Source organism: Camelus bactrianus, chromosome 8, assembly GCF_048773025.1.
Source record: "Camelus bactrianus isolate YW-2024 breed Bactrian camel chromosome 8, ASM4877302v1, whole genome shotgun sequence".
In the NCBI taxonomy this organism is placed as follows: Eukaryota; Metazoa; Chordata; class Mammalia; order Artiodactyla; family Camelidae; genus Camelus; species Camelus bactrianus.
The window spans coordinates 31,491,329-31,508,378 of NC_133546.1; the positions used below are offsets into that span (position 1 = coordinate 31,491,329).

A 17,050-nucleotide genomic window follows, 5' to 3' on the forward strand; every position below is an offset into this window, starting at 1 on the left:
CCACTGCTTTAAATAATTTAACCTCTCTAAGCTTTAGTCTTCCTATCTGCAAGTAAGGCTAAGAGGGGTGTTTTAAGAATTAGTTGAGATAATGTATGTGAAGTGTTTGACGTGAATTAATACTTAATCAGTGCCAGTTAATATTGTTTCTTTCATCACACTGTATTAAATTGCAGACCAAACAGACCATTTGTCAAGTAAATCAGGAACTTCAAAATAAGCAGGGACTATGTTGGTTTTATTATTGTATCTTTTGAAGTGCATTAGTAAGCACTAAGTAAACATATGGTAGAATACACTCAAAGTAAAAGCATTCCATAAATATTTAATAAAGTGAATTTAGGTGCTTCTTTGTAGATAGCCCCTACACAGAATGTTCCAGGATTCCCTAGTTCAGCTCACTATAGTCTTGGTTTTTTTGACACTGTTTTTGCTGCTTGGTTCTTACATCACTTCTGGTTGTGGTGAATCAGTCCCCACACCTTCTATTTCTAAGAAAATTATACAAGTAACATGAAGAACATCTTTCTGTGAACTAGAAATAAATAACCACACAGACTATTCATTTGGTTCTGTAGTTTCCATTTTATACTGAATGAGAGTAGTTGCAGCCTGAACATATGCCTGCATTTAACACTAGATATGGGTTAGAAATTAACATGTGAGGAATTTAATTTGCAGTTCCTGGCAAATTCATGAAGCCTCCTCTTTTGAGAAATGTTGTCAGCTTTTCCTATCAGTCTGTACCCCCAACCTCCTCTTTGACCTCAGAACCTCATATTTCTTAGTCACTCAGCAAATATTTTTTTTTCAACATCAGCCATGTGGCAACTACCATTCTCATGGTGGTGATACCATGTTAAGATGAAGTCCCTAAAGCATGGCGTTTACCAACTTGTACTGTAATTGTTTGCATCCCTGTCTCCCATGTTAAATTGTGAGCTGACCAATGGTAGGTACATTATTTAATTGATCTTTGTGTATCCAGCTCAGTATTTGGTACATGGTAGATATTCATACGTATGGATTATTATTCATACAGAGGGACCTTTATTTTATTGGTGCTGAGAAATGGAATTGAGCACTGGAGATGGAATACTGCTGGTCCATGAGGGATTTGGCGTTAGATGTGTATTCTTTGACCTATCAAGTGTTGTTGGTTTGAATTTCAATTAGGGCCAATCAATAAAATGTTGGAGATTTTACATAACAATCCAGATCTCCAGCTTATTTTTAAAAAGCCCGCATTCCTAATTCTCACTCAGCCTGCTCCTTTAGCTGAAGCGTGCCACCTCCTTTTCACTATAACCCCTACCATTGCCAACTGTGTGACACATGTGTGTATGTGTGTCTATGAATCATACTTGTTTACATGGATGTGTGGTAAGGAAAGAATGAAATTCTTCAAATTCTACATCAATCCACTGGAAGTTTGTCTTTATAAGCTTATAACAACCTAACTCCAACTGGAAATAATACCTTATTCTTTTGTTTTCCTTTAATGATGTGGATTTTTTTTTTAATGATGAAGCTAACAAGAATTTGCTTTCATTTGAAATATATAGAATATTGAGTTATCAATCTAAATTTTCTCCAAGTTGGTTTTCTGCATTTTTACAGTAGGTTTCCTGAATTTCTCAAATCAGCTAGATAATTAATTGCCGGTTACTCTTCTACTGTGATGTATATCCCCACCCAAAGTAAAATATGTCTAAATCCATCTGGTTTGGGTTTTTTCCTCCATTATGATTATTAAACCAACACTTTTCATTGGCTTGGTTTTATCATAGGAAATCAGGACACTTAAAAATCATAAAATTTAATTAAATTTTAATTTCTCTATTCACGCTTTGTTTCAGCTATCCTTGAAAAGAAGAGGAAGCAAAGATTTGCCAAAATCTGAAAAAAAGGCTCAACAGACTCCCACAGAGGTATGTGGAAATGAAATTTCAACTGGTACACCCCACACCTTTAAGTGTATATAATGATAAGGTGCAACTATAAATAGACATAATGGCCAGTTACACTCATGTAAAACAGAGTTAAATTATGCATATAATTATATAAATGTAGATGCAGGCTGTATAAAGCATTCAGTATCCTTGCTTACAAAGCTAGCACTTAAATCCCTCTTATTATTGCTTTTGCGTTGTGATCACACAGCAGAATGTCATTAGTACTTTATGTGTTGCTGTATTTGAGAACTGTACCCATGGTGCTAATCTTGTTCACACATGATTAATAAGGTCAATACAATGGCTGTTCCTATAGTATCGGGAGAGAGTAAAGAAAGGAATGTTGTAGGAAGGGATGGCAGAGGGGAGAGAGCAGCTCCTGGTGGCTTTGGACAGTCCTGAAATGAAATAACTCTCTCTAAGGGGGATTGGGGAAGCAAAAGACAGGAAATAAACGACTAAAAATAAAACTCAAAGATGTCCACAATGTGGGCTGTTAATGTCTCAGTCATGCATATATATACATATATGGACATTGTGTTGTACACCAGAAATTGACACATTTTAACTGACTATACTTCAATTTAAAAATTAATTAATTGATTAAAAAAAAAAACAAAAAAACCCAACATGAGCTTCTTAATAACCTTAGAAACACAGCTACAGTAAAGACTGGCTCTGCTCTTAGGGTGAGCAGAAGTGCTCATGGACGTAGCAAAGATTTTACAACAGAAGAGGAAATATTTAGGGACAAATATGACATGGCTCACTAAAAACACTGGCTAAATATTGATTTTGAAATGTGTGAGTTGGAATCTATAGTCCTATAGCATATGTACTTTTTTTTTTATTCTTACAAGATGTTTTCTCATTAGATAATAATTTTAACTAAAGCAATATTTAAGTATTCAAAAATTTTAAAAGTTGATCTCATTCATTTTTTTAAAGGCATGACATATTAAATGTTTATTTTTCCTCTTCCTCTCTCTCCCTGCTCTGTCCTTGGCTTATTTTTCCCCTGGTACTTGGCATGAACATTTACAGGCCTCAGCAGCTCTAGAATCCCAGAGTCTCCTACCAGAATCATCTCCTATGTGTACTTTTCTCTGATAAAAGTTGATAGATGCTCTGTCACCACATCTTCCCTGCTCTATCTTTGCCATAACTTTATCCACCTCACTGTACATATTGTGCTGTGCATGTATCAGATGTTACCATCAATTCTCTTCTCCACCTCTTTGAGGGAGAAGATGCTGTATGCTCCCTGTTCTAAAATCTTATGGCAGCTTTAATCAGCAGTTTATTATTATTTTTTAACCACTATTTTCCCTATTCTTATATTCCCCATGTTAAATTTATTTATTCTTTTCAAAAACATTCTCTAATCCAAGAATTCTTAACTGTTTGTTCCTGACCCCTACTTCATGTGTACATGGGGATTTTTCTGCAAAAGACATACTTAGCTTTCCTCAGTTTCTCAGTGGGACCAGGGACCTTACAACAGTCAGAATATGTTGCAATCCACCAGCTTTTATTTCATGGGCACAAACGTCCTGGGAAATTTACTAGTTTACTGTTGTGGCCTTTGAAGTCCCTGCTATCGCTTCAATTTGTTTATTTTTAGAGGTTATACCTATCATTTTTTCAAAAACCCACCTCAGAAGATTGATCAGGACTGTCTTGGATGGGAGAGCTCAATTATGAAATAGTCCATAGATGATTCTATTGCTCAGTCAAGGTTGAGGACGTAAGTTAACTCACATTCTTATATTAGGGTGAGCATCCCATTCTGTCTTAATTCCAGTTTACATATTCATCTCCCCGTACTTAGCCAGGGTATGTTGTTGGCAGGGGCCATCTTATTCAGCTTTGGCTCCTCAGTGTCTAGTGTCTGGCATTCTGCAGCAGGATCAATGTGCATTTTTGAATACTCTCATGTCCCCCTTTTCTAAGTGAGCCATGTGAAATTGCCAGCATGCTGCAGATTCAGACCTATGCAAATGGCAATTTCATATGGTTCAACCTGCTATCACCTGTATTGCTTGTATTTCATTTTGTTCATTTGCTTCAGCTGCTTGCACGTATCCCTTACATGTTCCTCCAGCGGCACAGTGAGTTCATATACTGAGAAATGGTATTGCATAGCAGTTACAAACTAACTTTAGGGCCAGGTTGCCTACATGGAAATCTCTGCTGCAAACCAGCTGCCCAGCCTGAGACAGGTTACTTATTCTTTCTAATGCCTCTGTTTCCCACTATAAATTGGGGATCACAATAGAGAATTGTTATACAGATTAAATGGGTTAATATATATAATTTATCAGAGTGCAATTTAGCTTTCAGCAGTAGCTAAGTCAAAGCCAGGCTCAGCTCACTTCTTTTGACCCTTCATCTTTATGTTCCCCTTCCTCTTATGTCATTTGTATCGTCTTAAGAGTGAGTCTTTAACAGACACAAAAATAAGAGACAACTTGCTTCGTTGTAATGTTTCTTGCCTGGCATTCACTGTGGAAAATAGGAGCAGGCATTTCTGCTCTGTTACATACCGACCAGACACTTTCCATACAATCTCTGATTTAATGATTTCACATTTACTATGGGATTTCCATGCCTGGGTCCAAATGCCACCTACAATAGTTAGGTTACAGGATGAGGTTGCAAGGCACATTGGCATACAGGATTCTTAAACTCTTGGCATTGCAGAAACTATCTCACTTAGTATCTTGAAGAGATTTCTTTTAAAATAAATAATTATCATGCCTTTCATCCTCCATCCCTCATAATGACTTTGTTACATGCATTAATGTGCAACTCTTTTTTTTTCTTTTCCAGTTTTATTAGGTAGAATTATTACAGTTTGACTGCACATATACATTATATTGTATGTAAGTACATATATACAATATATTGCACAATAATGTGCAACTTTAGAAATACTTTTTATATTTTCCTTCCTTTGAGCAGGAGAGCTTACATATATACAAATCAGATAGCCTCTTCTTTTGTATTTGCTAGACATAACTCAGTATAATGTTATTCTGCTCCAATCTATGACTTATATCACATCTACTGCTGTTTTGGTTAGATTAAAACTGTAGTATTATGCTAATTTTTTTTTTTTTTTTTGCTAGCAAATAAAGGCCTTGCCTTGCAATCAAAGACTCAACAGTACATGCAGCCCAGCCTGGCTTCCCAATTTTACCTACTCTTACTTCTCAGCAGAGCCCAGCCTGTGTAACAGCTTATTTGATATGTATATTGCTGCTCACCTTTCTAACAAACATTATTTCTAATTATTGGCTTACTTGACCTTTGAGTCTCCTGCTCAAGCCTTTATCCATTTCTTATCTGTCTCCCAGTTTTTTCTTCTCCTCTTTGATTGCCTCTGAAACCACTGCAATAGCTTCAACCATCACCTCTATGCATCTCAGTCTCATGTCCTCCCTCTGAGCCTGAGCTGTCTACAGGTCCAGGGAGGGTGATCTTTGTAATCTTGAGCCTGGGGTTCCACATGCTTGTTATAGGTGTTTCCACTGGGTATCCTTCCATGGACATACCTCAGAGAAAGCGTTTTAATATACTTAAATCCATATTCTTCCCATAAGACTTGATCCTCTTTGTTCAGTCTCTATCCCTGTTATTGACCATGCAACCATCAAGACACCTTAGCTCAAAACACCAAGGTTAACTTTGACTCTTCTACAGATGTGATATTAGACATTGTGAATCAGCCTTGGGTTCATCCTCCCTGAATTAGTGTGGGGGCCCCAACACAGTCTCTTTTGGGGCAGCTTCTTTCTCCCCTTGAGAAATGGATTCTCACATCAGATCTTTCTGCGACATACATTCTTATCCTTCTTCTCACTATACTCTGGGGTCTCTCATCTCTCTGCACTTCTTTCCTTTCTTCTAAACCCCTTCTAGAGGAATGTATATGAGCCAATGCATCTATCTGATTGTGTTATTTTATCTCCTTGCCCTATTTTTTCTTTATTTTTAGATGTGTAATTTTTTAAATTTCATTTTTTATTGAAGTATAGTCAGTTTTCATTGTTGTGTCAATTTCTGGTGTACAACATAATGTTTCAGTCATACATATAATACATAAATTCATTTTCATATTCTTTCTCATTATAGGTTACCACAAGACATTGAAAATAGTTCCCTGGGCAGTACAGAAGAAACTTGTTGTTTATCTATTTTATATAGAGTAGTTAGTATCTGCAAATCTCAAACGCCCATCCTATTTTTTTCTTATGTTTCTTTTCTAGAGGCAACACGTGCGTGGGGGAAAATATGATTTTTGAAATCAGTCTGAATACAGATGTGCTCTGCCACTTATTAACTTGTGCTCTCCCATGTTACTAAACCTCTCTGAAGCTCAGCTGCCTTGTCTGTAAAGTAGACGTAGTATCACTTCCCTTGTGGGGCTGATGTAAGGATAGAAGGATATAAGGGATGTGAGATTCAGGCTCTGCATGCTTGGCAGCTCTCACACCCTTCATGCGAACTCTCCTTAGTAGATGGGAGGATGGGAGCCCTGTGCCCTGCTTTCCATCTCGTCCATTTCAAAAACTCTGGGCCATCTTTATTGAGCATCTCTGGCAGAAGCTCCTTATCCTCCTCACCTTCACCATCAGTGGTTGCTACTTCTTGGCCAGAATTCATCTCAAACACAGCTGACCCAGTGATGGGAAAGAAAAGCATTTTTATTCTCATTTTTTTTAAAATGAGGAAACCAAAGTCCACAGAAGTTACATGATATGTTCAAAGTGCAAACTTAAAAGAGAATTTGGGAATTATCCAAAATTATCCTTGGGAGTTATGTCCTTGGACATAATAATGTGTTTTTATATTAGCTCTCAAAGAAATGGTTGATTTCCATTTTCCTGTTTGTACTTTTCCATTCAGTTAATAATTAGGGTTTGAAGGTTGTCCTAAAAATGTGTGAGAAAAGTGTCTATAGGGTCTGCTGCATTATCCTTTTACCAGGCAGAGCCAACTCTATCCATTTCAGACTGATGGAAGTACATCCAATTTAAGAAGTGATCTAGATGAAACACCTACTGGTTTCTTCTTGGAGGGGCTATACCAGTGTTAAATTTTCCCTACTTTGAAGGCCTTCAAAAACAATTCTTCCTTGAATAAAGGTGGAGGACAGATTACTTTCTGTATGGCAGAGTGGTCATGAGCCTAATTAAGCTTTTATGTCAGAACTAAATTCAAATTTCACTTTGTCCTGTACCACTCATTAGCTGTATAAACTTAAACAAGTTATTGAACATCTTTAAACCAGGTATTTTTGGTTGTTTTGGTTGTTGTTGTTGTTGTTTTGTGGGAGGAGGTAATTAAGTTTACTTATTTATTTATTTTTAGAGGAGGTACTGGGGATTGAACCCAGGACCTCACACATGCTAAGCATGTGCTCTAACACTTGAACTATACCCTCCCCCCAAACCAAGTCTTTTAATACCTACTCATAAGTTTACTCTGCACATTAAATTAGGTCATATGTAAAGAATTTTACAGAATCTGGCTGACAGTCAGAGCTCTATAAATGGCAGTGAGTACATATTAACCATGTGTTCCTTCCAGGGAATAGGTTTCATATCTACTACAGTCAGGGGAATTCAAACCATGTGAAAAACAAAACAAAATGACCATTGTTGAAAATGACAGCCAAACAGTTGTGTGCAGTTAGAACATATAATAATCTCTGAATAGTGATGACCACAGTTTTTCTCTTTTTATATTGCTTCCTCTTTTTTCCAGGATGTAATATTGTCCTATTCTTTTATTTGCCAAAGAATTTAAATGATTTGGAGAAAATGTACAGCATCTACTTCTCTCTGCCTCTCTCTCTCTCATTAAATCTTAATTATGAGAAAAGAGAAATTATTTTTGCAGGTGTCGTTCTTTGGGTTGTTTTCTTGATTTACGTAAAAAATGATATCCTATCCCCTTCCCTTTTTTTTCCCAAATGAGGAGGACAACGAAGATCTGAAATGCCAGCTGCAGTTCGTGAAGGAAGAAGCGGCTTTGATGAGAAAGAAAATGGCCAAGATTGATAAAGAAAAGGACAGATTCGAACACGAGCTCCAGAAGTACAGATCGTTTTACGGGGATCTAGATAGCCCTTTGCCCAAAGGCGAAGCTGGGGGTCCCCCCAGCACCAGGGAGGCTGAGCTCAAGCTACGGCTGAGGCTGGTGGAGGAAGAAGCCAACATCCTGGGCAGGAAAATCGTCGAACTGGAGGTGGAGAACAGAGGCCTGAAGGCGGAACTGGACGACCTGAGGGGCGATGACTTCAACGGCTCGGCCAACCCCCTCATGAGGGAGCAGAGCGAATCCCTGTCGGAGCTGCGGCAGCACCTGCAGCTGGTGGAAGACGAGACGGAGCTGCTGCGGAGGAACGTGGCCGACCTGGAGGAGCAGAACAAGCGCATCACCGCGGAGCTCAACAAGTACAAGTACAAGTCGGGCGGCCACGACAGCGCGCGGCACCACGACAGCGCCAAGACCGAGGCCCTGCAGGAGGAGCTGAAGACGGCGCGCCTGCAGATCAACGAGCTCAGCGGCAAGGTCATGCAGCTGCAGTACGAGAACCGCGTGCTTATGTCCAACATGCAGCGCTACGACCTGGCCTCGCACCTGGGCATCCGCGGCAGCCCCCGCGACAGCGACGCCGAGAGCGACGCGGGCAAGAAGGAGAGCGACGACGACTCGCGGCCGCCGCACCGCAAGCGCGAAGGGCCCATCGGCGGCGAGAGCGACTCGGAGGAGGTGCGCAACATCCGCTGCCTCACGCCCACCCGCTCCTTCTACCCGGCGCCCGGCCCCTGGCCCAAGAGCTTCTCCGACCGGCAGCAGATGAAGGACATCCGCTCCGAGGCCGAGCGCCTGGGCAAGACCATCGACCGGCTCATCGCCGACACGAGCACTATCATCACCGAGGCTCGCATCTACGTGGCCAACGGGGACCTGTTCGGACTGATGGACGAGGAGGATGATGGCAGCCGCATCCGCGAGCACGAGCTGCTCTACCGCATCAACGCGCAGATGAAGGCCTTCCGCAAGGAGCTGCAGACGTTCATCGACCGCCTCGAGGTGCCCAAGTCCGCGGACGACCAGGGCACCGAGGAGCCCATATCCGTGAGTCAGGTACAGTTCTGCCTATTGCGAGCCACGGCGATGGCGAGGCTGGTCCGCGGAGCCGCGGTCCCCTGTGGGGCGACTCCGCGCACCGACCTCCACGCCCCGCTTTAGGGAAGTCCCAGCTCAGAGCCTCTCTGGGCTTGGAAGCCCCACGGCGCACTTCTTTCACACTGTCCTTCTTCAGGCCTGAGGTTTTCATAATCCAGTCACTTAGTAACTACTCCCCCTCTGTTTTGTTTAAAAGGGAAATTTACCCTCCCCAGTTTTTGTGTAAAGATTAAAGGATTTCTAAGATGTATTATTATCGAAGGCCAACATTTCCAATATTACGCTGCAAATTCTAATAGATTGAGCTGCAGAAAGATCCCGAATAGAAATCTTCAATTGTTGATCTGTTGTTTTCAAGCCAGGATTCAAATTAAGCTTAAAATATTTTGTCCATCACTAAATGATCAGGATTGATGCATAACTGCTGGTAAAAACGTAGAAACCAGCAGTAAAGAGAGGTGAGACTATGTCTGGAGCCCTACCGAGAGGAGCAGGTAGGAGACGCTGCTGTACCATAAATCGAAGTAACATGATCTTTATTTCTAGAGAAAATCACTGTCAGCCCGATAGCGGAGAATCTCAGGACTGGGAAGGAGTGTTATACTTTAGCTTTAAGGCAACTCTAATTCAGAGAAAGAGTAATAACTATTCCCAAACAGGGAAAACCAGCATTTTTCCTTCATCCTAATTGGTAGAGGCACAGCCGATGAATTGGACTGATCTGCTCTAGCCAGGTATGGTGGCCAAAGATCGATGCATTTTGTCAGAGTTAATCACCTAAGAGAGAGCTTATACAACAAACAGGTAGTGCTACCCCGTCTGGCGAGCCTGGTATCTTGTGTCCATTGGAGAACCCACGGAAGTACAACAGCATGCATGGCTTTTAAGACACGCAAGAGATTTACATTTAAAAATCACTTGATACCCAAAAGCATGACAGTAGATTAACTGCCTGTTAGTCACAACTAGAAAAATTGCAACCCTATTGCTTATTTACCTGGCATGCTGCTTTGCTTTGCTATTAAAAAAAAAAAAGTTTTAAGATGAAATGAGCTGAATTTTGAAATGTTAAAGATTTCTTTCTCTGTCTATTATATCAAATAATTGGGTTTTAGTTTCCTCGTTGCAGGTTTTTTTTTTAAACACTTTGAGCATGTGGTTTTGCAACGATACTCTCAGGGGAAGAAATAGAAATCAGAGTGAAAGAAAGCACTGTATATTATAAAAGGCTTTCAGATTTTGTAAATACATAAAGAAGGTTCTTTACGTTAAGTTAAACGAATGCTTAGATTAGTTGATATAAGTGTAAGTTTTAAAAATTATTATTAATTAACTCTTCTCTTTGTCTTTGCATTTACCTTCCCAGATGTTCCAGCCTATCATTTTACTTATTCTCATTCTTGTATTATTTTCATCACTTTCTTACACAACAATATTTAAACTTGTCTTCCTTTTTACACTGTTTTTTGTACTGTAAATCTTTCATCATTTACCATTCATTGTAGTGTTTCAGTTTGTTTATTTTGTTCACCCTTCAAGACAAGAAGTAAAAGAAGTATAATTTCTGTAGTAACCAATGCTATAAAAACACTGAAGACTGCTTATTTCTTTAAAAAGACACATCTTACTACCACCAATTTCAATAAGAAGCCCAAGCATTAAAAATTTCAGGTAAGAGAGTAAGTATGACTTCTCTTTTTATAAATCATCTTAATTTTTGCTTCTTTCCTCTACTCCTTGATTTGTACTTTTCTTGATAAATAACTATGAATGACTGTAAAAATTGCCTAAGTCTCTCAATTATGTCTCAGTAGTTGACTGTTATGATAATTCAAAAGCTGTACATTCACAAGTTGGTCACATTTTAGAAAATATATAGATTTATAAAGTACCTTTGCTAGGTTGCATCAGACTAACAAGATAATTTTGATATGCAGTAAACATCAATGAAAATTATGGTGAACAAATGAAATGTGGTCATCATGGAAACTAAACAATTTATCGTGATGCTGATGCTGTTATGTCTAAAAAGATGTGTTTGGAAGCAAGAAAGTGGATTAGGTTTTAGTTCGTTGAGAAAGGAATTATCCTCACCCTATTGCATTTGACCAGCTTCTATGCATTCCAACCAAACCAGCCATTTCTGAATTTGCCTATTATACTTGGAGCCGTATGTTACTAAGCAAGTTTGTTGCCCAGAGTCCTGTCTGCTATAACAGGTCACCACACAGAACTGCTTTTGGAGCAAGAAATATGCTAGAAATACGGTATGTGAGATATTTTGAGTAGGAGAAAAAAATAGTCATTCTCTAGAATTTCATTAAATCAGTCTAAAGCCAAGAGCATCGTTCCAGTGGGAGCTGATCTGTAGACGTAAACTTACTCTGGTGAACCTGACCATTGCATTTTCTCCTCCTACCTAAAGTGGCCTGGTAGGTGTCATGTACCCAGAAGGCCCAGTTCTGTCCCTTTCATTGGCAACTTACTGAGTGGAAAGCTGGATTGCACCACTGCCACCAAGACTCAGAAATCTTGCACTCATTGAAGTCACGTACTTGGAAATTCTTGCATATTGGTTGGCAGATATGAAAATCTGGGGTAAAGTCTCTTGCCCTCGGCATAAAGAATAATATACGTAAAATCTTTGCTCTAATATGAAAGTTGGTACTGGTAACAGTCTTTTGAATCCTCATCGATTTCCCTTTGAGTATTAATTTAAAAAAAACTACACAATGTTGAAAATTCAGTTTATAATAACTACTCGTAATTTATTTGTGGTTTTGATTTTGTTTTGATTTGCGGGGAGGAGAGACCTGGCGTGAGGAGTGGCTAACCAACAGCTTGAATCTGTCACTATGTACTTTTCACATTGGAGATTCAAAAGGCTTTATTGACCTTCATGACAGAGAAAAAGCTAATAACAGAAATGCTATATTTAATCAACTATTCGTGTTAATTTTAAAAAATTTTCGTCTCAAGGGGAACAGCCACTTTAAAAATCAAAATTTGTCCTTTGCTAAGCCTCTAGACTGCCATCTCAGAGAAACCATCTTGGCAGTGGACTTGGAACTGGAAGTAAATGTTTCAGGGCTGAAATTTATCTGAAATAAGTATTGCCTTTGGAGCCAGATACACCCAGCTAAGCAATGATTCTCAGCTATGTATGAGCATTTGGTAGTTTATAGCTGCTGTGGGTTGTCACAATGACTGGGAAGCTCTATTGGCATTTTGAGGAAAGGAGTCAGAATCTCATATAATCGTCCTACCCAAATTGCCTGTGTTGTCCCTGTGGGGGAGTGTGGTGTGCAGTGCACTTATCCTCTTCAGAAGTATCACGGATCTTCACTCCCCTCTGTGGCTTTAACTGGCTTTAGAATTGAAACTTTCTTTACCATGAGAAGTGTAAAAAACTAAATAACTAGATCAGTGGTTCTCAACCCGAGCTGCACATCAGAATTCTTGGCATGTTTGTAGAATTGAGACCCTACTTCACACTAATTGAAATCAAATGTATGAACCCAAGCATGTATATATCTTTTTAAACTCCCAAGAACCATTTATTTAGATGTTTGAATATATATATATATATATATACTTAGCCTATACCAAGGTCACAGTAAACTATGTGACACTAGCTGTGTAGAATTATCAGCTGTCTAGGCTTTAGCAGACCTTGAATTTCCAAGCATTCAGTGGATATCCATATCCTCTCTAGAGCATGTCTACCTTTGTCATACGGCCTTTGCCAGAAGACCTCTAATGACAAAGCAGTTGTTTCCACACTGGTGGTAGTGTTAAAAAAAACTCCCCTTTCATTAATATAGATTTTTGAAACAAACAAAATCAAAGACGAATAGGAATAATACATGACAGGAAGGAGACCCACGATGAATAGTGTGCATGTGCAGGGTCACACACACACCTGGAGACACAGGCACAAGTGAGCGCTGAGTTAAAGCCACAGGATGGTCCCCTCACACACCCTAACAAACCACCACTTGGTCATTATACAGTTACCTCTGCCACAGAGCTTCCCCATGCAATCTGTAGAGAGGATATGGTGTCCCACACATCTACCAGGAATGATGGATGCCAACTGACTCTACCCTCCAACCCAGATGAGAAAGCATACATAAGAGATGTGAGAATGGAGCAAAGAGAGCATGGCTCCTCTATTGAACAAACATTTTGAATTGTTGGCTGATAGAGGAAACTGAAGTTCAGTTTCTACTTTTTTACAGCTTTCCATTGGTTGATTGACCAGCACAGACAAGTAAATAGCTAACTCTAACATGTACTCTTATTGAAGTGCAAAAAAGGTTTGGGGTTGCAATTTATTGTTTGTTAGATACCTGATAGTGCAGGGCTAGTCCCTATAGCTCAGTGGTAGCTTGTGACCTGAGCAAGAAGGGAGAGGCTGACCAAGCTTTGGGCTAACTGAAACACAGATCTCCTGTGAGGAATTACTGTTGTCCTGGCAACAGGGGCATTAATCTTACCTATGGCCAGCTGAAAATTAGCACTTGCCATCTCCTCTGCTTGAATTAGGCTATGAGCCTCTGCAGCCGCTGATGTCCAACACACCCTGAAAGGAGTTCAGGAATGAGGTGCTCTGTGCTCTGGGAAAACTGGCGGAACAGGACTTCAGATAGTTAGATATTTTCAGGAGAAGATTTTATGGGCCCAGATTCTTGCGTTTCCTCCTCTCTAGAAAAGCACTAAATTCATTAACGATGACATCTGCTCCTCGTGGCTAAAGCAAGCCTCTGCCTGAAATGTGTGCTTCACTGCACGTACCCCCGTCACTAAAATCTGTCATACTGAGTTCTCCCCTGCCTCTTCGGAGCTGCTCCTCAGAGCTCTCTGAGATGCTGCCTTCCAGGCTGTAGTCCTCACTTTGCCCCAAATAAAACTTAACCCACAACTCTCATGTTGCATGATTTTATTTCAGTTGACACTATGGACTCCTAAGGTGTTGATTTTATAGAAGAATTTTATGAAAATTCTGAACTCCATCCAGACTCTCCATATAAGGGTCCCCATTGGTGAGCAGGAAAAGGACTGACCTGGCTATTGCTTACAGATTCTGGGGGATTTGGGGTCACTCTGACAGCTTCTCTGAGGTTTGTGAAGCAACTTTACTCTATGGGCCAATTCCAGGGAGGCTCTTTCCAACTCTGCCCTACCCACTGCATCCCAGTTTTGTGCCTGTGTGTAGGCACCCAGTTCTACACACTGTGGTGTACAGTGAGAAGTTTATCCAGTGTCAGGGGATTCAGACCTGCCTCTGTCTCAGGGGACTGCTGGGGGCCAGTAGATGGAGGTTGGTCTCAGCAAACAGCCAGCTGCTTCTCCCTGGAAGTTAAAGCTGTTCTCTGGGTACCTAGGATCTCTCCTTTACACCACAGGACATATATGTGGGAGAAAAGTTAACAAAGATGGTGCCCAGTACCTTAGAAAGAGAGCCCTCGGTATCTCCTTCTCCACCCCTTGGTCTTCTTACTTGCATCATCTTTGTTGCATAAAGCTAGTTCCAAAAGAGGAACACTCAGGCTTCTTTGTGCATCAAAAGAACAGATTCCTCCAATTATTGAGACCAGGAATCTTGTCCTGTTTGCACCTTTGAAGCTGTGCTATTTAAACATCATGCTGAAAATAAATTCAAACAAACGAAACTTATTGAAGAAAAATTCCTTTGCGTGCACATTCCTGGGCATAGGAAGGAGTGTCTTTGGTAATTTGGCCTAGATTTAAGAAAAAAAAATTCAATTGGCTATTTTTAAGCAAAACGGGCTCAAACTCCTGAAACCAAGGAAAACTCAGTGTGGAGCCTGGAATGTGTGTTGGCCTGCACTCTCGAGCCTTCCCTTGGGTTTGTGTGGTGGAATGGGATATGGTAGGTCATCCACTGCCAGGGAGGTTTGGAATATCAGTTTGGTAGCTAAGCTTTAACTCTAAATATTCACGCGGTGGTTGAAGCTGTACTCTTACAGAACCACAGCCCACTTCCCTCTGGTGGAGGCATGCTCTGGATCAGATGCCTTCATTGGATGTAAGGATTGGAGAGAAGGTGGCAGAGGAGAGTATCAGAAAGTGCGAAAAGTTGGCAACACTTTTCGGAACCACTTTCAAGTAGATGCTGTTGTAACCTCACTTGATCAGGGAGCAGGAGCAGGAAGGGCACCACTGACCTCTTAAACATTAGGGGAAACTTGGGAAGTTTCCACCTTTCACTGCCCGCTGGTAAGTCAGGCTGTGTTGCCCTTAAGAACTTCATCTTAATTTTATCCTTAAGATGTTTATGTTTAATAAGCTTAAATGTACTGACATTTCTTGATTATTCCATTTCATTGTTACAATTAGAGAGGGTTTGTTAGTTCACAGTTGTATGAGTTTTCCCATAGTTGTTTTTCAAAATAAGATACCATCAAAACCCAACACCTGGAAATAAAATGATAAGATTTTATAAATTCATAGAATTTACTGTGATATAAGAGCACATTGTCAGTGGTGTTTAGCAGTTCTTCAGCCTTTCAGAAAATATTCACATAACTTTTTGACTTAATGGATTAGAATGCTTCTTTGGATGTTGTCCAAACCAAAATTCCTATTTAGGGTGTTTCAAACGTAGTTCATAATATTTTGATTTTGTTTTAATTCTTTTTCTTTTAAATTATCAGCACATTTTTAGATGTAGTAAATAAAGTTTTATATTGTACCAGAATAAATACTAAATAAACAGGATGCTGGGGGATCGCACTAATTTACAAACTAGAGCCTTTCAGAAAAGTTTGGAAGACTCACTCATTACACAAAATGGCAAATGGCTCTGAAGTCTTCAGGAAGGATGCAGCTGTTTCAGGAGCTTCATTATACTGCCTACTCCGGAGATGGTGCTCTGGGAATTACCAATTCTGAAAAAGTGTGCTTTACTATTTATTTTCTGTGGTCTCTTCTGAGTGTTTTGAGTTGAGCGGCTTACATAATCTGTGTTAACAAGCAAGGAGCATAAGTGATCCTCAAAGGCTGACAAACATTTCTTTCCTGAGATTGTCCAATGTAGTGTACCTTTGAAGTCAGCCAGTCAGCTCTGTGAGTTCATGTTGAAAGTTTTTGCCTTAACCTGTGTGTTTGAAAATTTAAAGAGTGTGAGAGACAAAGAGAAGCTCATCAGTTTGTCCACTTGCTTCAGATGACTTAGTGAGGGCAGAGAGTTGAAGAGCTTAAAAAAAAAAAAAAAGACCTTAGAGCATCTTTTATTCCTTAAAGTCAGAAAACTCAATTTAGGGTCTAGTTTATAATTCCCTTTCTTTTTCATGAACATGTGCAGTTTTTGCACAATCTATTCCCTCTCTATCATTAAGTCCTGGCCAGATAAAGCAGATTTAAACTATTTAAATAGACATCCTAAGTGTGAACCTAGATCAGCCATTGAGAACTTTGGAGGTGGGGGTTTCAGCAAAATGAATTGATTCTAGATTTTTAGAATCTGAGCTCCTTTACCTGAAAGGAAATGTGCATCTCCTGAAGCACCAGGACCACTGTATGGAGGGTCTTAGCATTATTCTAACTGCTAAGACTCCATACAGTGGAAAAAACCACAGTAAAGCAGCCAAAGGAAGAGACAGTTGAAGGAAAATGAGGTTCCCCCAGCATTGGGCCTTCAAATTTTGGCATGAAGAAGCTGTCCAGGAAGAGAAACTCATGCCTCTGGTCACACTCCTCACTTTCAAAGGAATGTGATTTCTTCCTAAGGAGCTATTGGTTTGAAGTACTGATATTTGTAGAAAGTAAATGGATTAAAAAATAGCAGGGTGGAGGCAAAACAGTTGGAAAAGAGAAGGAAGATGTAGGAATCTTACTGTGCAAAATATTTTGATGGCAACAACAAC

At 40.0% G+C, this 17,050-nt stretch overlaps 2 protein-coding genes across 2 annotated transcripts in view; both read left to right on the forward strand.

Moving 5' to 3' along the window:
- MTCL3 (MTCL family member 3) overlaps positions 1-10,649 on the forward strand; it is a 36,154-nt gene extending 25,505 nt beyond the window's left edge. Inside the window, exons 4-6 of the mRNA XM_010965816.3 lie at positions 1,860-1,931; positions 7,941-9,116; positions 10,525-10,649. Coding sequence (XP_010964118.3) covers positions 1,860-1,931; positions 7,941-9,116; positions 10,525-10,635 — 1,359 coding nt within the window. The 3' untranslated portion in view covers positions 10,636-10,649. The remainder of the gene's footprint in view (positions 1-1,859; positions 1,932-7,940; positions 9,117-10,524) is intronic.
- Positions 10,650-10,700: 51 nt separating this feature from the next.
- Positions 10,701-17,050, forward strand: part of KIAA0408 (KIAA0408 ortholog) — a 31,625-nt gene continuing 25,275 nt past the window's right edge. The window contains exon 1 of the mRNA XM_074368395.1: positions 10,701-10,829. The gene's annotated coding sequence lies outside the window, so the exon portion shown is untranslated. The remainder of the gene's footprint in view (positions 10,830-17,050) is intronic.